This window comes from Pholis gunnellus, assembly GCF_910591455.1.
Source record: "Pholis gunnellus genome assembly, chromosome: 5".
NCBI lineage: Eukaryota > Metazoa > Chordata > Actinopteri > Perciformes > Pholidae > Pholis > Pholis gunnellus.
The window spans coordinates 23,441,833-23,469,115 of NC_136531.1; the positions used below are offsets into that span (position 1 = coordinate 23,441,833).

A 27,283-nucleotide genomic window follows, 5' to 3' on the forward strand; every position below is an offset into this window, starting at 1 on the left:
GTGCAATAAGGCTGGAGCTGCACTTTGCACTAACATTGGCTGCGTTCCATTTCATCCACTCTCCTGCTGGTTCACAGATCTCACAGCGCGTGGATGCGTCCACCACACCAAGGTCTGCCTTCCACCGCGGTCGTGCCTGTTTGCACGGAAACGCGGTTGAGCTGGAGTGGAGGCGGTCTGGAACGCGCCCTCGTCTCACTGGAAGCAGCAGCAGCAGGCAGAGTAGCTGTCATGTGAATCAGCTGGACGAACAAGGAAGGGGATAAATAACAAACACGACTCCGTCTTTCTAAATTAAGGTAGATTACGATATACTTTTATGGAAACGACGTGTGATATACCGGCGTAAAATGGCGTTTGGTAGCTAGCGTTGAACCCGTTTATCAGAAAGCGGTGTGCATTTCGTGACTACTGTGCAGAATTAGCCAAGCTATCAACAGCTAACCATTAGCGCTTGCCAAGTAAAGAAGTTGGCAATGCTCGTGCCAATGTGCATATCGCACTGTGTGCTTGATCATTGTTCCTCTGCCTAAACATGTATGATATCGACAAATGGTGTATACGCGATAAAAATATAGGACTTATTCATTTGTATCACACAAAGTCACAGAGCCAAGCAGCTACAGCACGGGCCTATCTGCAGCCACCTTGCGAGGGGCATTTAAACCCCATCCACTCGTGCATTTAAGAAGTTAGCTAATGCTGCAGCTAGGTTAGCTTAAGAGCTAGCTATGCTTTCCTTGCCCAGCTGCTGTTTTCGAGTCAGGTACCGTGCATGAATTATCTGATTCAGGTCAAACAGAGCCCAATGAGCCTAACGCTACCATCTAAGTATAAGTTAGCTAGCAAGCAGTGCTAGTTGTTCAGCCCTCACTTTGCATCATAACAACACGTTGGCTAGTTGGCTAGTTAGCTGGCTTTGTAGACAACAAAGCTCAGCCAAGCCACAGACGTCCATGCAGTATTTACGGCTCTGCCGAGATTTATTAGTCCCAGGGCTTTAACAGGTTTGTTCCAAATTGATAACAGGCCGAATATGCCAGATTAAGGATCCCCATGTTTTGAAATGTTTGTTATATTTAAACAAAGACTTAAACACATTGTGTCTGAACATTGTTACGTTAGCTGATTTTTCTAAAACTTGCAATTGCCTGTTACATAACCGGCTCACACGCCATTATAACATGGTTTGCAGTGAAGCAGCGTTGTGATGAAATATAAGTCCCCCAACAGCATCACTCGGGGCCATGTGATCCTTTGTCTGCATGCACAGTAAAGTCAGAGTTGGGAGTGGGGTGGGTGGATGGGACAAAATCTCAAAAGGGTTGCTGGCATCAGAAAGGATCGAAGCGACATTTATTGAATCTCTACCTCCATCTAGTGGTTAGCCTGCCGCCATTACACACACCAACCCCCATAGTCCAGTTACACACCTGTGAATTACATCTAGGGGTGCACATTTTGTGATAGTATATTAAATACGGTATTTGACTAGGAAAAAACTAAACACACACTTTCCTCTAAAGTATTGCAATTACTGATATGAGATTCTGATAGTATAATTCAATGCATCAATCTATCACTGCAACGAGTGGCAACATGTAAGATGTGCAATAATGTGAGAAATAGGTACAGAACTAATGTTTTCAACCGGTTTGGTCATTAACTGACACTATATACATATAAATACACTCAAACAAACAAAAACACATTGCAACCACCAAAATCAGGTGACTCCAGTCGGTGATGAATGAAGCAAAATACAATTAATTCAAAATAAGACAATGGGTAATATGAGGACATTATGTTAACATGAACATGCTAGATGAAATAATAACCTTTTTAACTTTAAAATACAGCAATTTAAACAATCAAAAATGAATTACTTTTCAGATATATTTCCATCTGGACTGTAAAAGCATCTCTATCTCTAATAGCATGTACAACATCTGTTCAGTACTTTCTGAATAGATTATATTTTACTTGAAAAGATTCAGCAGATTCTCTAGTCTGCCCACATTTGACCCGGTTACCTTTTCAGAATAGAGGTTTCTCTCCACATAACTATCAAAAGTAATCAATATATTTACCTTAGGGAATGTCTATCACCATTACAATTTAAAAGCCACTTATAAAATATAAGTTGATGTTGGAGCACGTTTTCATTGTTCATTTTCTTTCTTCTTTCCCAGGTTATATCTGGTGAGGGGGCAGGATGGCGGGGGCAGAGGTGTACAGCCCTGCAAACCCCACCTGCAAGATTATGACCTTCAGGCCCACCATGGAGGAGTTCAAAGACTTCAACCAGTACCTGGCTTATATGGAGTCTCAGGGTGCACACCGTGCAGGCCTGGCTAAGGTAATTTGGACAAAGTTTCAACCACCCAAAAATGGTTTGGGTCTCACAGATCTGTGAGTGATGTCCACACGGTTGGTGTGTCTGTGCATACAGTTGGACTGCTGTTGGAGAGGCTGATTATACATAATTTTGTAGTGAGGGCAGTCTTAGTCAGTCACTGGCTAGTTGCCCTTTGGACACGCTGGGTCAACTGCTGCTGATTCGAGCGACCTATTTGTACGAAGTCACTGTTTTTTTATTTTCAACAGCAATCCTCTCCTCTTCTGTTTGTCCCTCAGGTGATTCCTCCTAAAGGCTGGAAGCCCCGTCGTACCTACGACGACATCGATGATCTAATGATCGATGCTCCCATCCAGCAGATGATGGCTGGCCAATCAGGGCTCTTCACTCAGTACAACATCCAGAAGAAGCCTCTCAGCGTGCAGGAGTTCAGGCGACTAGCAAACAGTGACATGTGAGTATTATGGAGTTCATTGTTTACACTCACGCTGACATTACATGCTGTAAGGATCTAACTTGTTTAGATGTACACAGTGTATGCGACTGGCGTATTACAAAGTGTACAACGTTAAACAAATATATTCTTTGCTTACCCGGCAAACTGGCTGAAATAGAGAGATACTTAACAGAATCAACATAGTGTGTGTGAATGTTCAATGTTGATTTATCATCCTGGATGGATGAAGTCGACAAAGTGAAAGTCAAGAAGTAAATAGATGCATTATATCCAGTTGTGTTGCTGGCATATTTGCCCTAAAAGGAAATAAAAACAACATTTTTTACGAGTATTTATAGTCAATTTTTTGAATCGACAGTTTTATTAGTTTGCATTCAAATGGAGATGGAGTTGTAAGAAAGTGATTTTAAGGTGCAGGAGCATTATTTGCTGAGGGTGCATGTTGTTGGTGCATGTTGTTGCTGCTGATATGTGTTATGAGCTAGTTATTAATAATGTACGGTCACCTTTAACTAGATTAACTTTTATAAGCATAGAAGATTATAAAAACGGGATTAAGGACTATTTGAACACTGAATGCAGATGTCCTGTTACTGAACACTGCTAATACGTTGGTTCATGTAGTTTGCTGGGTTTTTTTTCCAAGTGTGTTGCTTGTTTATTTGAAGTAAAATTACTTATGTTTGCTTGAATGATTTTTGCTGTTTTCTTTTCAAGTGTTAATGCTGTTGTCTGAATCTCAGTGGGAATGTTCCTGGTAAAATCAGGGCTAAATAAATATACATATATGTGATTGTCCTCCACAGGTACTGTACACCTCGCTACCTGAATTATGAAGATCTTGAGAGGAAATATTGGAAGAACCTGACTTTTGTCTCACCCATATATGGCGCTGATGTCAGTGGCAGCCTCTATGATGAGGTAGGTTATTCAGTCTCTGCATGAGCACAGGTTCAGTGTTTCTAATCTGTCAGTAATAGTAATAGTGCTCATCACTTTGGTGGCCTGAACAGCACACCGAGTTCAATTATTGGATATATTATTGACTGGTTCCCGGTTGTTTCTAACCTCCTAGGATATGGAGGAGTGGAACATTGGCCACCTGAACTCCATCTTGGATGTTATCGAGGAGGACTGTGGTGTGTCCATCCAGGGGGTCAACACTCCATATCTATACTTTGGCATGTGGAAGACCACCTTCTCCTGGCACACTGAGGATATGGACCTGTACAGCATCAACTACCTCCACTTTGGAGAGCCCAAGTCCTGGTTAGTGTGGGGCAGGGATGGAGGAGGAGGAGGAGGAGGAGGAGGAGGAGGAGGAGGAGGAGGAGGAGGAGGAGGAGGAGGAGGAGGAGGAGGAGGAGGAGGAGGAGGAGGAGGAGGAGGAGGAGGAGGAGGAGGAGGAGGAGGAGGAGGAGGAGGAGGAGGAGGAGGAGGAGGAGGAGGAGGAGGAGGAGGAGGAGGAGGAGGAGGAGGAAGGGCAGTGATTGTGCAACAATTGCATAAAAAAAACACAAACTAGAATGTCATAAAACATCCAGAAAAGGAGCCCTGACTGCAAAGGCTCCATCACCTTTATGTGAGAATCTAGACCTTGGAATAACAACAAACGATGCAATCGAGGATCTAAGGGTGTGGGAAGGCACAAAGGGCAGCGAGAGATCTGATAGATTAACTTTGGCCGAGGCCTCTCAGGGCTTTGTACGTAATCAATCATATCTTAAAATCAATTCTAAACCCTGAACCCCTTAACTAACCACAGTGAACTGGAGTTATTGGAGGTACGTCTCTCTGGCACTTTTTCTTCTTCCCGTCCCTTGTGACCAAAATGGAAGTAAAACTTGCAGCTTTCTTGCTGTTTAACCTTTTTAAAGTTTTGTCTCTGACGACAGAGTAGTCCTGTTAAATGGTATTTCTATATGTGGTGCATATTTACATTAAACCCATTTAAGGATCTGTTCATTTTATCTCTCTGGTGTCACTGCTCTTGTTTGGTGCGACGTGTTAAGGAAATGCGTGTCAGAGTATAGCGTGTGTGGAATGGATTCGCAGATGAGATTCATGTCCTTTTCATAGTGCACGTCCATATTTGCATCAGGGCTGCAAAACTCCATCAATCGCACTCTCCATTCAGATCCATTTCATGGTTTGAAGTGGATTTAAATGGTGAATTACATATTATATGTTTGTTATAGCCGTCATTCTATGAACCCGACCATTGCCTTTGCATATGGCTCCAGGGTTTTGTTCCCTTTCTGCTGGTTTGCACACTGATGAGGTGGTTACCTGCAGTAAGTGACTGCGCTTTGGGGAGTCTACTAGTGAGAATAGAAAATGTACAACATAAGCAGCAGTAGGGCCATCCAGTGTGTCTGTCTGTGTGTGTGTGTGTGGGGAGCCTTTGTTATTCTCCAAGGGCATAAGCATAAGCTTTGAGTTCCTGGTTGCTATCATTCTTGTCTGTGCAGTGGCGCAAGACAACATTTAATATCCTAACCAGACGACCACATGCTGTGCGTTGTTTCTGTGAATCCACCTCAAACACTTTAACGCTGATTAGCAAAAACACAGCTCTGTCATAATTTAGTCTATGACTGAGACCATCATCGATGGATTGTGTAATGAATACACAGTGACTGCACATGTAAGTCACTAAAAGAAAAAGTGGATTTATTGTTACGCTACTCTTTCAGCAAGACGTGGTAAGAACAGTCAAGATGAGACTGAAATGAAAGATCCAGATCGCAGATTTTTAGAAATAGATCGAGGATTTACGTACTTTAAAGTTGCCAAACTAGTTTGAATTTCATAGAAAATACTGCATTGGCCAGAGTGCATGGTAACATGCTGTTAGAAACACTATATATATATATATATATATATATATATAGCACAGGTCTAATTGCTAGTGGGTTTGCATTTTTTAATGGAATAGGAGGCTATAAGGGGCTTTAAGGGAGCTCATGTTCAAAATAATAAAGCGAAAGAAGAGGTGAAGAACGCAGGTAGATCAAAATGGAGTTTGCTTTTTATTTCTTTGTCAGCTCGGCTCGCTCCGTTCCTCGCTCCCTCTTGCCCTGGAGGGAGTTCTGCTCATTAGAGCAGTGAGCCCTGCAACCCCACAGGGATCAGTGTCACAGCCAGACAGTGACACACACACCTACACACACACACACACACCTACACACACACACACACACACACACACACACACACACACACACACACACACACACACACACACACACACACACACACACACACACACACACACACACACACACACACACACAAATAGAGCCGCCTGATGATCCAAGCACCCACACACACATGCATACCCTTATCATCCAGCACCACACACACACACACACACACACGCAAACCCTTTCATCTTGCTGCTATTTTGACACCTCGTCCCTGGAGGGGAGCGGCTTAAAGATGCACCTCTCTCACCTCCTCTCAATCCCCCTCCAACTCCGACTCCCCCATGTCACCTCCACCTGAGGTTGCCTCTCCCTCTCAACCCGTCTCTCACGGCTCTGTTGAGCTGACGGGTGATATGATGTTAGAAATGCCACAGACCCGAGGGCGGATGGTGCTACTCAAATGGAACGCCTCGTCAAACCTGGAGGGGATTCTGCCACCCTCCCCAGGTTTCTCGCCCCGGGAACGTTGACAATAGTTTGAATTCGGATTGCGTTAGCAGTGTGGCGCAAGGAAACGTGGAGTAAGGACAAAATGGGATTACCTCTAAACCCTCTGTCAGAGGTGGAGCTAGGCTCCATATTATGAAATACAGTATTGCAGAAATTATAAGAGCAAATAGATTAGGCCCAGAGAAGTTAAAAGCATGTTATTAGAGTGTTTCTACAGTCAATTTGAATCCACTTTTATGGTGACATTTCTGTTATCATTTTTGATTAATGAATAATAATGCGCTGCTGGCAAAGGCTCGTCTGCCTCGTTACAATTGTTCATTTATCCACCACTTGATGGCAGTCTTGAAATTGCAAAGGCTTCTCTCAACATCTCGGCTGCATCTGTCCAGTGGCTGCTACGGTGTGTTCATTATGCCGACACTACAATGCATGTTCACAATGTCCCCCCCCCTACACAGTCAAAAATAATTCAGTCTGCTCCATAACGCTCTGTTGTCTCTCACAGGTATGCCATTCCCCCGGAGCATGGGAAGAGACTGGAGCGTCTGGCTACAGGTAAAACAATCATCGGTATTCTCTTTGTGTAAACGGAGGCGGGAGAGGTTATTTGAATAATGTATACAGAAGCAGGTCTGCATTAAACAACGAAGTACAGCACAGCAATTAAACTCCGCAATGAGAGGGCACTAATGGCAACGCTAAAGACGCAGCATGCTAACGAGCTCTGACTACAAACATGCTCCGAGTAGAGATGTAAATGGTGAACATGCTAAATGTATTGACGAGCCACTTTAGGAAAATCCATACTGTAAGCTATCAAGAGACTAAATACACTTCAATGCATATGATTACACACACACACACACACACACAACTAAATAATAGTTTAAGTGTAATGTAACATGAGGTCTAAGATTTCAATGCTGATTACTTCACTGGATAAATGAAAATCCCAAAACGCTGAGAACGTAAGCAACTATTTGAGTAGACTGACCTGTGCCGAGTTCTTATAGCCATCCAGTTAACAAAGCAAGTCATCTGCAACAAAGCCTGAATACTACAGATTGTTGACTTTTCATTGTTGAGGTCATTTATCAGGTAAGAATACAAAACATTTCCTGGTTACATATTGTCAAATTATACTTCAGATGAACATCTTTTGTGTTTTCATGTATCATTGTAAATTGAATTCCATTTCCGCCATCTTGTCAGACAAAACGAGCAACATGAAGACATTATTTTTGCGCTATGGTAACCTTTGATGGATATTTGTCATGTTTTTTTGTCATTTTATAAACAAAAGAATTGATCCATTTTATAATGAATGAGTTTTGTTATAATAATCATTAGTTGCAGCCCTCATGGAAAACAAGACATGACTGTGGCCTGTAAAGGTTGAAAGTGTTATAAGCACCTTTCACTTATCTTTTTATTCATGTATGTGTTTTTTTTTCCTTTTTCCGTCTGGTTTACGCTCTGTTAACGGTGTGTACGTGCACATCTTTGTCAGGTTTCTTTCCCAACAGCTTTAAGGGGTGTGAGGCTTTTCTTCGTCACAAGATGACTCTAATCTCCCCTTCTATACTTAAGAAGTATGGCATTCCCTTTGATAAGGTAGGCTCTCAGCTCTCAGCTCCTCTCCTCACCATGTATGCTCCCTTTATTTACCGACTTTCTGGAAACACATTTTCTTGCCAGTAAAATGAGCAGGGTTCATTTCAACTGAAACCTGCTGTAACTTATTTGAATGATTTCTTATTTGTTGTCTTTTACGTGCACATTTTTGAAAAACAGAAGTTAGTGTTTCTGTCACTCATCCCCCTGTGTCTTTCTCCCTTCCTACCATACATTGATACCAGATTACTCAGGAAGCTGGAGAGTTCATGATCACCTTCCCTTATGGCTACCATGCTGGCTTCAATCACGGCTTCAACTGTGCAGAGTCCACCAACTTCGCCACTGTGCGCTGGATCGACTATGGCAAAGTGGCCACGCAGGTAACATTCGGCCGAGAAACCTTCATTAAAACAGCGCACCGCTTCATGTCTTTTTGGAAGGTTTATCAAAGAAGTGTCTCGCATTTGAATACGGTAACATTTACGGAGGAAAGTCCCGGTCATACAGTGTCAGATTATGTCCTCTGTCTCTCCTCTAGTGCACATGTAGCAAGGACATGGTGAAGATATCCATGGAACCCTTTGTGAAGCGCTTTCAGCCTGACCGCTACGCTAACTGGATGGTGGGCAAAGATTCGGCACCTCCCGACCACATACTTGCTACTCCCAGTACAACACCGGAGCTGCAGAGCTGGTTGCAGAGGCGGCGCAAGAACAAACCTACTAACAAAGGGTACATTTATCACATTCAGACAACGTTTCTTCTGTTTTCTGTCACGTACTGTTCAACAGAGCAGTCTGCTGCAGCTGGTGGTGCTGCTGGGGTTTTAATCTGGCATAGGAGTAGTGCTGATTGTATGGTTATGATCAAATGTTTTTAATATCATACACGGTCCTCATCGACGTTAATAAAGATTTGATTTTGTATCAGGAAAACAAAATGCATTTATTCCATTTCCAATGCAATATTTGGGGATGCATCAGATTGTGATGATGAACTTGGTGCCTGTGACAGCGGCCCTGGTGCGTTGGGCGGTGACTAACATATGTGGCCCGCAATATTTGACAGCTGCAAAAGCAAAACGCCATTCTCTCCTAAGTCGCAGCGTTCCGCATTTGCTTTCATCGATTTCTAGTGTTAATTCGGGTTTTTTGATTTTCAATCTTCTCCGATCTATCTCCGTTCTTCCAGCTGCACCCACTCGCGAATGCGCTCCAAGCGCCTCCGAACCACCGAGGAGCCCATTGGCCTGGATGGCAGCTCAGCATTGACCAGCAGCAAGAGGAAAGGCCTAAGTGGTCCGCCTGGGTCCAAGGTGCGAAGGACTATGGCAGGAACAAGCTGCAGGGAAGAGGAGGAGAAAGAGAAGAAAAAGGAAGCGGAGTCAAAGCACAACCAGAACCACAACTCCGTTCACCTTCCTGGTAAGACACGGTAGTCGGTGCGTGATTGACAGAGTTAGTCTGCATGCCTGTTTTTTACATTTTGGAAATATCTTTCATCTGAGGTCTATAAAAAACATATTTTGACTGTCCTTGCTTACTTAGTGAACCCACCCTTGTATCTTCAACAGGTCCTTGCAGACAGATGTGTGTGGTCAAAGTAAATCGTGTGGAGAGTAATAGTTTAGGATTTTTGAATAAGGACCCATCCCATAACTCTCGCTGCAGCTCCGCTCCCTCCCCTGCTTCAGCAATGAAGACGGACATAAAGGCAGAGATGGGCACACATATTGACCCTCAAAGCCTCTCAGGGTCAGGGGTCACGAGCAGGACTCCTGAAGGACTCAGACAATGTTCTGAGGCTACCCAGATGCATCTTGGAATTAATGATCCACGCTGCTGCTCTCCTGAACCACAAGACCTCTCAACCTCTCAGGACTGCTCTATCGGGGTCTCTCCCCTGGAGGCCAACGAACTCTGCTCATCTTCCCACACAGCGAGCACTGCTGCTGAGACGGAGATGAGCGTGCGTCCCTCTGACTCTGGAGCTCAGGCCTCTAGTTCCTCATGTAGAGAAGACACTGTAAGCCTAACACCAAACACTGACGGTAGCATGGACATGGGTACTGAGAATTACACTAACAGCGCTGCTGAAGCAGAGAAAACGGACACAGTTGTTCACACAAAACATATCAATCCACACTCCACTACAGAAGCACTTTATGATCTCAAAACTGAGCCCGTAGAGGGGGAGAGCTCCACATCATGTGGCTCCTTCTCCCCTTCAGCGCACAATCGCAGTGAGGAAAAAACCTGCACTGAGGAAAATTGTTTCCCCCCTCTGCTGCAGAGGAATGCAGTGGACATGCCACGACTCACTCCGGAGCCAGCAGATAAGGTTGGAATCTGCCCTTTGCCCCCCGTGCTCATCCAGGAGATGCCCTCGCTCACTCCGGCTGACGACGGGCTAACCGTTGTCCCAAAAGCCAGATTGTGCGGTCACCAGGTGGCACCAGTGCTTCAGCGGGAGACGCCAACCAGCTCTCCGTCCTCGCACCGAGCCGAGCAGGAAGAGAGAGAAGCCGACACAGTGATGTCTAAAGAACCTCTTACTGGAGAACACGCCAACAAGTGGCATTTAGATTCTCCATATAATTGCGACGAGGCGGCGGTGTCTGGTTTAGAAGGAAACACGGCTCATTTAACCACCGATGCTCTGCACAAAAAAACATCTGGTGGTGTTGATGAAATGCTAATAATGCCAGGAATTGCTGCAGAGAAGGACCATACAAAGCTGGAAAATGTTCCGACTGGACAGACTGATGCTTCCTCTCGCCAGCTCGTTCAGAGCGCTGCACCTCAAACAGAGCAGCAATCCAGCTCAGCGGGGTTGGCAAGTGGCGATAACTCTGCTCAAAGGGACAGTGCATTCAGTCTGAGCAGTTGTGGCTCTCTTTTAACTGGCACCTCAAGCAATAGTCCCCCAACCCCTTCCCCTCCATTATGCACTCAGACTGACAGTCACCTAGCATTACAACTCCACCACCACACTACATACTCCCCTCTGCATTGTACTTCCGAGAACCCGTACATGGAGCCCAAACCCTTCTCCAGCAGCATCTGGAAAAACTTCAATTCCCAGGGTCCTGCAGTACTTATCCAGAGTCTGCACCCAGAACTCCCTTCTGACTTCACCCACGACCCCCTGCCTTACACCATGTGGACTGAGCCTCAGTGCAAAGAAGTCACGGACCTGGAGGACGCAGAGCAAGACCTCCGTGAGTCAGAGAACCAGGAGGAGGAAGGCGGGCCTCTCACCTGGGCCCAGCTCGAGCCCACCTCGCTGGTTTCAGTCGGTGCTGTGGAGCCCCTGGGGCTTTGTGGAGATTTTGAGCTCCATAGAGGGGAAGTGGAAGGGTCTGAAGCGCTTTCCTTGTGCAGGGAGCTGGGGAGACAAAGGGAAGCAGAGGAGAGTCTCCACTCGGTCACTGCTGTTTCACCTCTCGGGATGGGAAGAGGAGAACGGGATGGAGTGTTTGATATGGAAGAAGGGGGATCTGATGGCGTTGAGGCGGAGCAGCAAAGTAGTGCCAAGGGAGAGAGCACTAGCGACTCATCTGACAACGAGGAGGAGGAAGAGGAGGAGGAAGAGGAAGAGGAGGAGGAAGAAGAAGAAGAAGAAGAGGAGGAAAATGATGCGAGTAACTGCGAGTGTGATGAATCAGGCCTGGAGCCTGGGGAGGTTTGTGCCGTGAGTGCTCTTGTACATACAGGCATACACATTGAGTCTTTTTATACAAATACAGATTATTTTTCGATTCTTATTTCTTTTTAATTATGCTTATTCATGCCAGTACGCTGCCCTGTCAGTGAAGAGGACCACTAAGAGCTGGCGCCACCCACTCAGGAAGCCTACTGCGAGGGCTGTACCCACTGCTGTCAAACAACAGGCTGCCAGTGACGATGGTGGGAACTCACTCACCCACACACACACACACACACACACACAGTTCACACAGTTCACTGAGAGGTACCGCTAAGGTTTAGCCTGAAAAAAGACTCCCAACATTCCGACAGTGACACATGCACATGCTGGAAGCCAAGAGCCATGCTCATTTTAATACAAACACGGGACATTTCCTTTTCGTGGTCGGTGCTGCATAGGGGATGGCACCAGGCCAGAAACCCTGATCCTTTGACCTCTGCTGGTTGCATTGCAGTGAACCACAATACAGTTGCCAAACCCCAATTGTTGGCATACTTAGAAACCATGACATTTTCTTTGTAAAAGGGTAGTTTAACTAGCAAGACCATAAGCTCCGAAGGAATCGAATTGATTCAGTTGTCTTAATGCTGTTAATAACACCCTTTTGAAATAGTAAGTACTGCCAGGTAACGTTCTGCCGTGTTCTCCCACGGCGTAGCTTTTTATAACCACCGAGCCGTTCCTGTCTTCCTTCTTCCCCTCCGCATTTCTCTCATTTTATGTCCCCCCAAATGGTTCGTCTGACGTCAATGCACACATAAACCAAACAGATTTAACTCTCAGGCCTACCACAGTAAAATGACCTCGTGATAGATACACTCCTTGTTTTCATGGTTTAAACAGGGTGGGAGGCAGGGCCCTCAATTAACAACTACTAATGCACATACACACACACACACACACACACACACACACACACACACACACACACACACACACACACACACACACACACACACACACACACACACACACACACACACACACACACACACACACACACACACACACACACACACACACACAGTCATGTTCATCATCTCCATGGTTGTGAAAACGGATGAATAATTCAGCAGCCATTTTAGTTGTTTATCCCGGAGAAATGACCGTGGCTGCGAGAAGCCTATTTTATGATGATGAGAGCTCTTAATCATTTTGGGTATTTTTTTTTTTTTTTTACAAACACACAGGCTTCATAGTTTTTCAGGTCACTGGAGGAAATTGTCACCACTGTGGATGGATTAGATGTGACTTGGCAGCAGGTCTATTAATGCTGCAGAAGTCAGCAGTGAGAACGAGGCTGTGTTTTTGATAGTCAGGGCACACGATTGTTTCAGAGTCAGAACGGGCTTAATTAACAAACTACCAGACAAGAGATTTGCTCTCTGTATTGCATGAATCATCATCTGGGCCATATTTAAAAATATATATATATATATATATATATAAAAAGCACTAGTTGAATATATAAGTGGTTATAAGGCTTTGTTGTGTCTCCACTTAGAGCCCCCTGAAGCAAGCCTGGCAGAGGAGGAGGAGCAGGAAATGGAGGCGTGGGCGAAGCCCCTCATCTACCTGTGGCAGAACAGGAAGAGCTGCTTCACCGCGGAGAGGGAGTTCAATTCCCATGCAGCCACCATGCAGCCACACTGTGCTGTGTGCACACTCTTCATGCCCTATTCTCAGGTAGAGCGGAGGTCATCAATATATATATATATATATATATATATATATATATATATATATATATATATATATATATATATATATATATATATATATATATATATATATATATGTGTGTGTAGCTGGTGTCATTTGTTGGATGTTTGATTCCAAAATGCATTCTAGTTTCACTAGTGCCTATATGTGTTCCATATGAGGATATGATTGTATCTCCTAGCCACCGAGCTGAAGATGGAGGAATCGATACTAGCAGATCACATCCAGTCGGACTCTTTGCTTTCGCTCCTTAAGCCCCGCAGGATTTATCTTTGCTGGTGAGGTGGGCAGATTTCAGTTTTACCTGCGCTGATCATCTGGAACGCATTATGTCTTTAACCCCCCACCGTAGAAATACTCATAGCCACAATTGCTTACTGCTTTTACAGCAAACATGCAGGCCCTTTTATTTAAGTCCAGTCCGGAGTACTTTTTCAAAGTTTTTCTGAATAGAGCTGTGTTACTCTTAACACAGAGTCAACTCGTATAACGGTGGAGCAAGTAAATACCCCACAAGCTAATCAAATGGGCTGTTGTGATGTCATGTTAGTGGTGATATTGTCTCTGCTGGTCTACCTTTTTTATTTTATGGTGTGCAGAGAGCTACATGTATATGACACTAGATCCAGGCCCTGTCTTGTTGTGAAAGCATAGCCCTGAAAAAGAGACCGTTAAGTCTGTGCAAATAATTTAATAACGGCTAAATAATTAGTGCTGAATAATACTAGTATTGAAAATAATTCTAAACCCTCTGGTGACGAACGTCTCTTGTTTCTTTTGCTGCTTATCATCGTCTTATTACAAAACCAGCTCCTGTAATGTGCCACTGGCTAACAAGCCATCCAGAATTACTTTAATTATGAGGGAGGAGGGGAAATCCTTTATTTTCTCTGCTAAATTAAGAAGTTCTTAAGAACAACATGAAAATCACCAAATCCTTTTTTTTTCAGGCTGAAGACAAAGTAGAGGACGGTACACCTATCGTAGCTCAGGACACCTCCAAACCCTCGCCTCCAATGGAGGGCCCCACACATCCCTGCGGAGGTCTGAGGCGGACCACGCCGCTGGTCCCAGAGATCTGCTTTTCTTTCCGGGAGCAGAACTACCCCCCAACTCCCACCAACCCTCTGCTGCAGGAAGATGGCACCTCCCCTCTGCTCTACTGCCAGGGCTGTTGCCTGCAAGTCCATGCAAGTACGTATGCACGAGGGAAGGGAAGTGTGTAAATGTGTGTGTGTGTGTGTGTGTGAGAGAGAGAGCATTGTGTGTCCGCAGGTTGATACTGGTCCTTTCAGTATAGTTTTACCTCCTACCTCCCCAAGCCACATTGTTTGTTTCTACATGTTGTGCTTGTTTTTTTTTTGTCATGTCATTGTGAGAGGGTCAGCGGGTTTGAGCCCTGACTCCGTCTCAATGTTCCACCCCCTCTCTGTTTCCCTTTCTCCCCCTCTCTCTGCGGTTCGGAGTATTTTATTTCCCTCGTCAGCCGAATGACGGAGAATCCTCTGTCTTCACCACACATACTTCCTGTCCAAGAGCCCCAAGCCAGTGCAGCAAGGCCTCACACACACACACACACACACACTCTTTAAAGAGAACTACCCCTGTTGCACTGGACACACAGACACAATACGCCGTACTTTATCTCAATCCCCCATACACACAATTTAACAGCTCTCTCCCAAATCCCCACATGTTTTACCAATATCTTAAGCGTTCAGCTGGTCTTCCACAGACACACACACACACACATATTTTGTAAGTCTCACACACTGTCCCGAATCCGCATCTTTATAATGACATTGCTTCTCTCAGTCAGTTTCAATCCCTCATACTTTCCTGCCACTAGTGTTGATACTCCTGTGTGTGTGTGTGTGTGTGTGTGTGTGTCCTGTGCACTGCATGTGCTTGCTTTGTGTGTGTGAGTGTGTGGAGGTTAGGGTGGGAGTAGGAGCTGAAGTGCATGTCATTTGACACTGATGAAAAAGCCACAAGTTTGGTTTAGAGAACCTACAATAAGTACAAGTTGATGTTGCTTTCCCCCGTACTGTTATTTGAACTGGGGAAAGGAAAGCGAGGTGAGCTTAGACTTTATGTTTGGTTTGGTGATGGATAGTGGGGGAACAGAACGGAGACACACACACACATACACACACACACACGCACGCATACAGACTAAGTGTTTCTTACAAATAAAAATTCCCCGCAGCTTATGTGTCTAAACCGTCTAGGACTGGATTTTAACCAGCTGTCAGCTTTGAAAAGAATCTCATTTGTCTTACTTTTAAATTCAAAATGTGCTTCTGTTGTGAGGCCACCAGCATTCATACTTCTATAAAACACGTCTGCTGTTTCTGCCTGACCAAGGACACGGACCTAAACCGAGCGAAACAACAGCATTTACTCAAAGTGGCTGTTTCATACGACTCTGAATGTTTGGCGCTGTCTGTCAGCCACGTCATCTGGGTTCCAAAGGGCTCCCCGCACAAGTGTCTGAGACGAGAGCCCGCTGTCACGCCACGCGCAGGTCTGACTGTCTACACAGCGCTCCTTGATACACGGATGAACACACAAAATAGATGCATTTATAAAACAAAGGCACATAGATGTACCTCTCCCCGCCTGTGTTGTCTGCACTTCTTGCTCAACCACAGCCGTTCCCTTTCATAGCTTAACCGTCGAGCTCTGTCTGCAACTCTGTGCATTTCTGCAGGAACCACAACCATCTTTCTGCGGAATCAACGCGAACGTGGCATTTTATTCTTGTTTCTTTGTAACCGATTGTAGACTTACTGTCACGTCGGCTGCTTTCTGTGAATGGTTAGTTGAAACCGCGCCACCAGGTCAGAGTGAAGCGGTTTAGCAGCATTTGAGTGAGAGTGAAGATTTACATTTTTCTCTCATCTATTATTTCCCTTCCGTAGGTTGCTACGGTGTTGCCGCAGAAGATGTCAGCGAACAGTGGTCGTGTGATCGCTGCACAGAAGGAAGCTTCACAGCAGTAAGGCCATGTTTCTCCTCCTGTGATGTCACTTTCACCTAAACTTTTGAGACTAATTATAAGCACATTACGTGTCGGTGCAAAGAGCAACATTTACAAACTTGCTCGGGACATTTTGATTCGAGTCATTTTTTCTTTTTACCCGAGGAAGACGCATCCGAAGCGAGATCCAATTGAAGATCTTGTTTGTTTCTAAACAGATTTGGGTTTTGGAGTCAACAAGGACAATGTCAGGCCTGATAGATGAATCTAAGTTTTATTATGCTGCACTGTTCCTCTCAAGAAGAAGATGCCGCTACTTTGTGGAAGCCTTTGTGTGCATTTATATTGAAAGTTTCTATTTTGTGCTAAAAAACATTAAACTGCCTTTTTTAACATAAAACCACCCAGCAGATTTCCCATGAATTTGATTTGCCCTAGTACCACACACACACTGCAGGGGTTATAAGCAGGCATGTGTAAGGATATTAGTGAGTGGGAGGGGGGGGGGGGGGGGAAAGATCTTTCTCTCATACTCACTTGTATGTTTTTTGTTTTTTTCAGGAATGCTGTCTCTGTAACCTGAGAGGTGGAGCTCTGAAGAAAACCCAAAGCAACAAGTGAGACGGGCTTTTGTTCTGTGATCAGCTCCGCATACTCATCCCTGATCTCCAGAGCTCAGACGCAGGAATTGTCTGTGCGTCTTAATCATCACAATGTAATCATTTGTTTGTTTGTGTGCATATAGATGGGCCCATGTGATGTGTGCAGTAGCACTGCCAGAGGCAAGGTTCAGCGATGAAGCCAAGAGGAGTCCCATTGACACCAGTAGGATCCCCATGCAGCGATATAAACTGGTGAGGACACACACACACTCACTCACTCTGATGCTGCTCTGGAATTCCCCAGGTCCTTGAGGACTGGCTCAGTCTAATTAATGAAGTGTTCACAGTTCTAATTAACAATGTGAGACGAACATGCCCGCAATCAAAGCTAGATAATTAACCACTGGTGGATGGCAGAGGGGGTTTGTCTATGCAGGGCTGTCTGTGTGCGGGTGTTTGTCTGTCTGCATGTGTGTATTCGCATCTATTGTGTGTGTGTGTGTGTGTGTGTGTGTGTGTTTGTTTGCTTAATGAGAGAGCTGGAGTGTGTCTCAGCAGACCTGACATGTTGCCACTATAGTTAGCTCTCTGCTGCAGGCGCCATGATAGCTCAGCAGAAAGCAAAATGTTGGAGAGGTACATGCGAATGAACGGCAATGCACGGTCCTCGCTTCCGTTATTGGTTCAGGAATACATGTTGCATGTAGATAAAAAAGTATTGGGTCAACTTCCTGATGTTTCTGAAGACAGGAGTTTGTTTTCAGCTGTATATTATATTCTACTCACAGGTCTTTCTACAGGGCTGCCCCCTCCTAATTGGTTGTCTTAGTCAGCTGAGATTTCTTTTGGCAACAAGTCATTATGCTTTTTCTGAATGTTATATTATAAGAAACCGATGAACACGTCGCTGTTTAACGCAACATTTAAAGAGATGCTTTTGTGTAGAACCCATCAATCAACTGATCGATTTGTCGACTTAGATTTTCTTTGGTCAGGGACGGCCCTGTTCTCCAGCATTCAGTCAGCCCTCATGGCCTCGGGGGTTAAGCCGCCGGCCTTGAACCACAACTTCGCCGATGCGCGTCCAGGCCGAGGATCTTTGTTGCTCGCCCTTCCCCGGCTTTCTCTCCCCTCATTTCATCTCATCACCTTACTGTCCACTATGAAATAAAGGAATAGTAAAACCCCAACCCTTATTGATACAAATAGAATGGAGCTTCCTGTGTGAAGCAACACTATCGGGTTAAATTTAGCAGTGTCCACCGTAACGGAACCGACAAAATTGTGGTTCCTACACGAGCGCCTGCCTCACCTGAAAGTAGTTGAAGGAAAACTGCTGCACTAAATAGGACAGCGACTTTATGGACACAGTGACATTACCCACAGCACGGGCTATTTACAGAGCTATGGTTCATATCGGCTCACACCACATTGAAATTAAGCTCATTGCAATATGAAGGCACAGACCACAGCGTGTCATATCCAGAGGCCAACATCTGAACAAAATGCAAACTTTAGTCCAGACTGAAAAGGGCGGCGCGCTCATTAACAGCCTGTGACATTACCCCGATGATGGCCGAATCCTTCAGATCTTGTTAGCATCTAAACTCTATTTATTTTGTGGAAACAGAGCTTCCTTCCTTTAGCTGTTGGATGCTGCTCGGTTTGTCACAGTGCCATCCATAGCTTGCAGCTGGCAATGCTGTGAAACACATGCTTTGATAAGTATACACAGTTTCTTCCCTTTTTTGGAAGATGTATCGGATCTGACCGCATCACGTTTTTCCTCACACTTCACGATGACACAAAATCTTTGCTCTCTGCAGCCAGTTTTTCACTAATTAACATGCTGACACAAGCACTTTTTTTTTTTTTTGAAAGGATGCATGCCTCAGTTGATGATAGAACAGATGGGCCTCTTTAAAATAACCTCTTTGAGTTTTAAATAATAAGATAAAAGATGTAACAGCCTGTATATAGTATATATAAAAACAACATTCGTTTCATGATGACAGCGATTACATTTAAATTGAGTGAGATTAGTGAGATAGTCCAATGCATCATTTGTAAGTTCGCTCCGTGAGCCACGTGTTCGCGTTGGACCCGCTGCCCCTGCAGCAGCAGCCCAATGCATTTATAATTTACTATCACACGCACACGCATACGCATTCATAATTTACTGTGGGAATGTTCTTAACGCATGGCTCAACACAGGCGCCCAAATACACCCCGGAGAAGACACCGGCATGGGGAGGAGTGGGTTAGGCTCCTGCTCAAACTCCCTCACACTGAAACATCAAACTATGTTGACAATATTTTAACATTACCTCATGTTTTCACACAAATCTTTCCACCAATAAAGGTACATCAATGCTCATTTACACACACACATACACAACCCCCCCCCCCCCCACACACACACACACACAGAGGCACGCACACGTCCCTCTGCACACACAGGGAGCGTTGCATGCCATTCAGAATCTTGTCATGCTGGCCTCAAAATAGGTGGACGGGCCAGTTCATCAGCAGCACACTGCCGTCCATAATGGAGGAGATCTGGGAAAGGGCTTTGTGAGATGTAGGCCAAGTTAGTCACCAAGAAAAGCACCGAGTCCCTAAGTTCAGAAATAGAGACGCTGCGAGGCAATAGAGGCTCCATTAATAACAGAAACTCAAAACAAAAATGTGATAAAGTTCTGTATTCTCATCCCCCATTTTCTATTAAGCATGGCCTTTTAGGCTGAAGGAGGACTTCTCTGAGAGTCTCTCAGCACACGACACCTCTGATCCTCAGCTGATACCTGCTAAGCTGATAATTGTGACGGTTGTATAGGTCAAACTGAATTAATGTGGCCTAGGTTGACTAATTAGATCGGCTATTGATTTTTCAAAGAAATGAACGCAGAACTCTTATTTTAGAGGGTGAGCCGAGAAGGACAGATACTTTAAAAAAAGTTTTGTGTTGGCACCTTCTTCTCCGCCGATCACATGCTGTGCTTTTCTCCCTCTGGCCATTTTATGTCCGAGGCAATGACGACATCTTAAGGGTCCCATTACCTCCATACTGTTTAGATGCAGCATGTTCCTCCATGGATGTGATTGGATAGTGATATGACAGTTTAAATGTCATCAGACTCTTTATTTTTTTTATTTTTTTTTATAGGCTCGACTTCATATTTACAAACCAGGTAATTCCCACTTGAGCTCATTTACCGCTGAGGCACATCAGTGTGTCTATATATAGATATATATCTATATATAGGCATATTAGCTGCCAGCATCTATGGATTCACAGGAATTAGATTAATGAATAAATTACCTTCAAAGAGATGTGAAACTGCGAGAGGAAGACGGGGCAGGGAAGCGAGAGAACAAGAAAAAAAGAAAAAAAAGAGCGTAGATGGATGTTTTATTAGGAGGAGAGTGGTGGGAATGGAGTGAGATGGGAGGGATGCGAAAGGGGTGAAGGAGGAACGGGGGGAAGGAGCAGGGTCCTAATGGAAGGATGTCGTCATTCTCTCCCTTTAGCGGGAGAGCTGAGGATTTGTGGGAGGAGGAGGAGAGGGGAGAAGCCACAGTAGAGGGAATGGACTTGATGGGCCGTTGGGTGCAGAAAACCGAGAGATGGTCTTAAAAATGTAGGTGTGAGTGTGCATGGATGCATGGCAGTGTTTGTGCGTCGGACGTGCATGTCTATTTTGTGCAGTTGTGTACAGCTCACAGACCTCGTGGGGGGGGGGGTTAAATTACCACAACATGGCTTAGCAGCACTGGTTTCCTGTGGAAACCTCCAGTGATGTCATGCGATTGGTCCCGTGTGAGGGTTTCCTTGTATTGTAGCGGTGAAATCACGTGTGTGTGTGTGTGTGTGTGTGTGTTAACTGTTAGGTGCGTCTCCCTCGCCTCAGTTTATTCTCTCGTGTCTGTGTTTTGTTTACACCACCGTATCCAATAACAGTGCATCGAGGAGATCCCACTGATCTGTTTGTGTGGAGCACACAGTGGTTTTAGAGGATGTTGGAGGTTCATGGCTCAACCAAGCGATGATTCACTAAAGCTTCACTTTTTGTCTTTAATTCGCTGATGTTCTTCTTCAGATCGTATTCAAAGTCTCTCAAGTGGAAACACAGATTTTAAATTGCTCACTACTTCTTCTTCTTTTTTTTTTAAACCAGCTCCTAAAGACTACACTTTTGAATGAGGTCAGGTTTTGTTCAATGCAAAGAAAAGACTGTCATTGGTTGATGGCTTATTGTAGCTTGCAATGGAAGGTGAGAGGAGATGTGACGGACGGTTTTGTTAAACTAAATCACACAGTCAACCTGTGCTTAAAAGTATTCTATATACCTGCATGCATGATGTGCTGCATTTAACATACTATACATTTAAGTGTGTAGAATGTATTATTCATAATTTACATCTAAACTCAAGTTTCTCTTTTGATCAAAACGTATCAAAAAACCAGGCTGCCGGTGTGAGACTGGCCCGTACCGACTCAAATACCTGGACCGGATATCGCTGACAATGGGCTAATCTTCTATTGGATACCATTAATTCAATAAATAACAACTCACAACATTATTATGAGTATTATTTTATGGGATTTGTCGACAAATCCCATAAAAAGTCCCAAAACAAGTTATCAATTGATGATATAAGCAAGAGCCGTAGTCCTTCCTTGATGAACATGAACTATCAGTAACACATAAGTGAGCCATACTCAGTGACATGTTCCTCCATTATGTTTATTTCAATCCCACACACCGTGCCCTAATTATGTAAAATATCCACTGGAGAACTTCATGTGTTTTAATCCACAGCTGGACATGTTCCCCAACACCAGCACTATTTACCCCATTTACCCACTATTTAGGTATAGACGACAGTCAAAGGACATATTTGAGCCTTTTTTCTGTCTCTTTTTTTTTTAAATCAAGCTAAATATTTGTGACCTGTTTGTGTCTGCAGTAGGAAAGAACGGACATGGGGGCCGAGTGCTGGCTTGAAAAGCCAGAGGATGAAGCCGGCATCTCTGGCTGCGGCTGGCCCCTCGTCGGTCTGTCCGGTGCTGACAGTTTTGCTCTGGTCTGTGTTTACAGAAGTGCATCTATTGTCGTAAGCGCTGCTCGGGGAAGCGGCAGGCAGGTGCTTGCATCCAGTGCTCATGTGGCCGGTGTCCCACCTCCTTTCATGTGACCTGTGCCCATGCTGCCGGTGTAATCATGGAGCCGGATGATTGGCCGTATGTCGTGTCAATCACCTGCCATAGACATCAGTCGCGGAGTTCCTCAGCTGTAAGTTATAGGACGGGTGCTTCCCAGAGCTGTTATGAACCAGGCTGTGCTCAGTTTAGCGAGGACATGGCAATGTGTTCGCTCTTTGAGATCAGACTTTTCATTCCGTAAAAAAACAGATTAACGGGGATAATTGGTTCTAGCGTAGACGCCAGATGATTGGTGTAACTCCCGTGCAGTATAGCAAGAGGCGGGCATGTCAATGTTGGTTCTTTCAAAATAAATGTAAGTAGCGTAAAAGGGGGATGGTTTAGCGTAGGGACATAAATCTGCATATTGACTGAGTGTGCTTGTACGGTCGTCTAATTGCTGCTCTCGGCCTACACTAGAAGCAGCGAGCGTGCCAAGCGCCTATCTCCCTGGGCCAGACGGTAATCTCCAAACACAAGAACCTGCGCTACTACAGCTCTAAGGTCACCGAGATAACCTCCCAGATGTTCTACGAGGTCATGTTCGATGACGGCTCCTTCTCCAACGATACCTACCCCGAGGACATAGTGGTGAGAATATGTTCAATTAGCACCAGGCCGTATCCGATATTATAACCCCTCTCATTTGAAAGGAACTTCCTTCTAGCTGAGAGGGATTATTAGTTCTCGCATGGTCATTGCATGAGGCATTACCTTTTAATGTGGTTTACACTCTTAACCGTAACGTGTGCATCTACCAAAACGCTTTGAGCAAGAGTCATTTTCTCACTATAACGCTTGTGAAACAGCATGGATTCCTGAAGAGGCTATTCATATTCTATTATGAACATCGTGGGACTGTCACGGTGGCGGCAAATAATCACTCACATGGCCTTTCGATGAGTTTAAATTCATTGATTTGTTCAAGTGATTATGGTAATGACTTGACACCGTTAAAGAGAAGTATCTGTGGCGGAGAGACAAGCACACACTTACATGTATTACTGTATTAGTGAGGACATTCCACTCAATTGCATTCAATCCTCAACCTTAACTGACCAAGTCTTCCTTCAGATGTGCACCTTTTTAAATTCTTACTCTAAAACCCTTCAATGCAACATTGAATAGCATCCTTTGAATCTGGAGACTATTATGATGCTGAAGAAATATTTGATCATGTTTTGTAGGTCCATGTTTTGAACATTACTCACCATTCAATAATGTTGGATTCATCGTTGTCGTAGCTTCTAACCAGCCGGCTGTTGGATGAATATAAAAAAACACCTCCCGTTGTGAATCGCTTGCGTGGAAAATGTTGCTGCGTTTTTAGAAAGACTGCACGGTTTCTTTCACGGGAGCCATTTTGACAGGTCATAGCAGGGTAAACACGGGCGTGATTCATCAAATGAATTATGGTCCCGTTCTATTTTGAGTGAGCCTGCACAATTCCAGGACCTAAATGGAAAAGGAACATAATTAATCATTTATTACACCTGTTATTACACTGCGTGCTATGCATCAACAAAACGGGCGAACGCCAGCTAGCTGAATGCATCAAACTTTCACTCTAAGATACTAGAGCTACTCCTCTTAGACCACAGTCCTCGCTGCCGCTTCATCAAATTTTGACATTTTGACACGCACTCTTACTCCGACCAACCGTTGTTCTCCTGTGTCTTTAGAGCAGAGACTGTATGAACTCGGGTCCTCCAGAAGTGGGGGAAGCTGTTCAGGTGAAGTGGCCTGATGGGCTGTTCTATGGTGCCAAATACCTGGGATCCAACGTATCACACATGTATCAGGTACATGCTAACGTACATGCTAACGTACACGCTAACGTACTGCACTATAGACATACATGACACATGGTAAATGTACGCGTAAGATGTAATCATTTTTTGGGGGTGAATGTTGAATTATATTGCAAGCTCAGTTGAGGGTCAAAGCGAGACAGCAAGTGAACTCCGGCAACGTCGGCGCTATCGTGACTCCTCTGACGTCAGCAAGTCTTCTGGTCGATGTGTGTGGAGAGAGAGAGAGAGAGAGAGAGAGACACTTGAGGTTGAGGGAGGGTGATGGGAGGATGAACAGAGATAGAGAAGGTGAAAGCTATGCAGACGCAGAGTGGAGGCAGATGGAGAGAGTGAGAAGAGGAGGAGAAGGAGGAGGTGACAATCTGCATTATTCAAACTAAATGAAATATTCACCAAGCGAACTCATGCGGCTTCCACTTAAGGCTTTATTTAGTCGAGCTGGGCGTCAACCATTAGTTATGCACAAATGCATCTGTGACGCAGACACTCGGTTTAAGATGGGTCGGATTCAGAAAAAAAAAGAGAAGCTGAACAAGAACTTTCCATTGTCAAGGTGTGCTGAGCCGTGAAATAGTTCTAGGCTGAGTTTACTTCAACACTCCACACGACGATCAAACACTTGAGTTTGATGAGCAGAAAACTTTTGATCGTGAGCGCAGAGGTAACATGAAAACAGCGTCTTTAATCAGTCACTCTTCATAGTCCGAGTTAGTAATGTTTCATGATTTCGACCTGAAAAGGGCAGTTTTTCTTTGTGATTTATGATGAAATAACATTATGAAGATATTGATCCATGTTTACTTTAGATGTGAGACATGCTTTATAATAAACGATATTGTATTTGCATTGTTACTACAAAGATCACTTGTCTTTGACTGATGTTCAAATCCAGATTATTTACTGCAAAATGAATACATAGATTACATTTCGGAGTTAGAAAAGCACCAAGCGCAGTACCACAAGTACCATTTCAAGTTCAGTGTGTGCACGGGTGAGAAAGAGGCACATTGTAAAGCACTTTGCATCAATGCACTCCGTTCATTTAACAGCGTGTGTAAATGATTATTCTCACGTCCTCTCAGGTGGAGTTTGAGGACGGGTCTCAGGTGCTGGCGAAAAGAGAAGACGTCTATACTTTAGATGAAGACCTGCCTAAAAAGGTGAAACGTAGACTTGTAAGTATTAGACTTACTGGCCAACACATGAACTGTAAACCATAAGTTTGATACTTGTAATAAACACTGGAGCACTTTGTTTACTCATCGGCGTTTTTTCCTCTTGGCTCGTCTTTTCTAGTCCACCGCTTCAAGCATGCGTTTCCAGGACGCCTTCTTCACCACGCAGGGCGAGAGGAAACGGCAGAGAACGCCCAATTCACGCTTCCAGAAAGACTATGTGGCCCTGCCAGGCCTCCGTACTACTACTACTACTACTACTGCCAAAAGCACATGGGAGCAACGCAGCCACAAAGGGAAATGAAGTCACGGACAAGGATCGATGACAAACGAATGCACTGACTAACCAGTGGATGTAGAGGAGGGGGCTGTTTGTGTGCGAGTATGCTTGTGTTGAAGCGTTTTGGATCTACGTCCAGCTCAGCTGTCGCCCACACAGCTTTCCCTGAGGAAACATCTGAAGGTATCGGGGCGACTCGGGTCAGATGGATGTTCACTAGCGAGAGCGATTGTGACGGGCTGGAGAAGAACAGGACATGCTGGACTCTCATAGAATTCTGGGATTGAACGGGTTAATGGAGGGCGTCGTGGCCTCGTGCTTTCACATCCGTCAGGGAAAATAAACGTGACTTACATTTGTCACATCACCCTTTTTTTTTTTTTTTTTTTTTTAAATAAATGAGAAAACAAACTTTTTTTTCTTTGTACATGGACAATTCAAAGGGGAGCTTTTTTTTCTAAATAGCTTTCCCATGGTAGCTTTTTGTGGGTCTGTTGTTTCCAGATTTGATTTAGAATATTTATGGACTTTGCTTGTTGTGTTTTCCCTCATGTCTTACTGTTTCTCCCCGCATGTTAAATGTCCTAACTGCTCCTGCCGGAGTCCAACGACACCACAATGGCTTCCTTTGCTGCGTGAGTTTTCATCCACACGGACGGAAATCTATTAAATGTGGAATTTGTTATTGAAAAAAATGAATCGTTGCCGAGTTTAAAAGAAACCAAATGTTCATCCCTCCCGAAGGTGAAGGATTCAGACGGGAAGCCAGGACTTTGGGTTGGATTCTGTGCACTGTTAACGTGAAATGCTACTGTCGCTCCATTGAATGAAACACATTGTTGAAATTATTTAAAATTTGTATTTATTTTTGGCTTGCTATAGTTAAACTATTGCTAACTGCTGTAATGAAAACAATAAATAAAGATATGGTTTTTTTTAAATTGAATTGTCAAGTTATTTCATGTAAGTCCAACAGCCGCTGTTATGCTTTCACATCGCTGATGAGGCGCAGCTGCTGAGCCTCCCCACCTCATGTCCTCTTTCTGCCCTTATCTGTGTTTAAAGAGGGCGAGAGAGGTAGTTGTTGTCTCACCGTGTCATCAGACTTACTACCTCACCCCCCGGTGATCACACCAATGACTGTGGTCAGCAGAGTTCAGGATGTAGTTGTAGGTGATTAGTGTGTAGAGCATGGGACACGTTCTGTCAGGATTTCCAATCCATTGAGAAAGTCCCAACAGCCAGTCACAGAGTTTACGTTGCACTGGCTTTAAATGTTTGATTGTTGTCTTCAGTAAAGACAGAGCTGCACTCGCAGCTGAAGGAAAGGGAGCAGAGGGCTGCCAGTAAGTCCTGAGGACCCTGGCAGGAAAAAGGCAGGAGGTGAAATCCAGGAGGCATCTTAAGTGGGCGTGGCGAGGTTTCAGAGAGCTTTGTACTCTCGTGGAAACCATGTCGCTCTTTGTCATACTGATGCCAAAGAAAGATGACCATGATGACCATGTTAAGAAAACACAGCGTATGTACTGAAATATAAATTTGAGATCCTGTTATTTCCATTTCATTCAACTTCGTACTACTTTTTTCCACATACTATACTATGATTTATTATCTATGACCATTCTTTTTTACATACAATACTATGATTTTTCATTCTGACTTTTTTCATGAATTTGTTGACAGACTATAAATGGTAAA

General features: G+C 44.4%; 1 protein-coding gene across 11 annotated transcripts; it reads left to right on the forward strand.

Annotated features, from left to right (window-relative positions):
* Positions 1 to 160: 160 nt before the first annotated feature.
* On the forward strand, positions 161 to 26,503 carry kdm4c (lysine (K)-specific demethylase 4C). Of its 11 annotated transcripts, none has more exons than XM_079159078.1 (22): positions 161 to 299; positions 2,193 to 2,359; positions 2,638 to 2,813; positions 3,623 to 3,737; positions 3,892 to 4,085; positions 6,984 to 7,033; positions 7,989 to 8,092; positions 8,338 to 8,475; positions 8,634 to 8,827; positions 9,287 to 9,519; positions 9,669 to 11,788; positions 11,892 to 12,003; positions 13,308 to 13,489; positions 14,476 to 14,719; positions 16,450 to 16,526; positions 17,070 to 17,125; positions 17,254 to 17,362; positions 22,213 to 22,407; positions 22,737 to 22,907; positions 23,999 to 24,118; positions 25,213 to 25,305; positions 25,427 to 26,503. In XM_079159078.1, the coding sequence occupies exons 2-22, from the start codon at positions 2,216 to 2,218 to the stop codon at positions 25,607 to 25,609; spliced, it is 5,010 nt and encodes a 1,669-aa protein (XP_079015204.1). In that variant the 5' UTR covers positions 161 to 299; positions 2,193 to 2,215; the 3' UTR covers positions 25,610 to 26,503. The 11 variants fall into 11 exon arrangements, with proteins under 11 accessions (XP_079015204.1, XP_079015209.1, XP_079015207.1 ...); XM_079159083.1 differs by having other exon boundaries at positions 25,213 to 25,290; XM_079159081.1 differs by having other exon boundaries at positions 22,740 to 22,907.
* Positions 26,504 to 27,283: the final 780 nt, after the last annotated feature.

Excerpts from the sequence above, each read along its gene's own strand:
- kdm4c (XM_079159078.1), top strand. The coding sequence starts at position 2,216 with ATGGCGGGGGCAGAGGTGTACAGCCCTGCAAACCCCACCTGCAAGATT. Across the intron at positions 17,363-22,212 it reads CCATGCAGCGATATAAACTG|AAGTGCATCTATTGTCGTAA; the intron begins GTGAGGACACAC and ends CTGTGTTTACAG. Across the intron at positions 22,408-22,736 it reads AGTCGCGGAGTTCCTCAGCT|AAGCAGCGAGCGTGCCAAGC; the intron begins GTAAGTTATAGG and ends GGCCTACACTAG.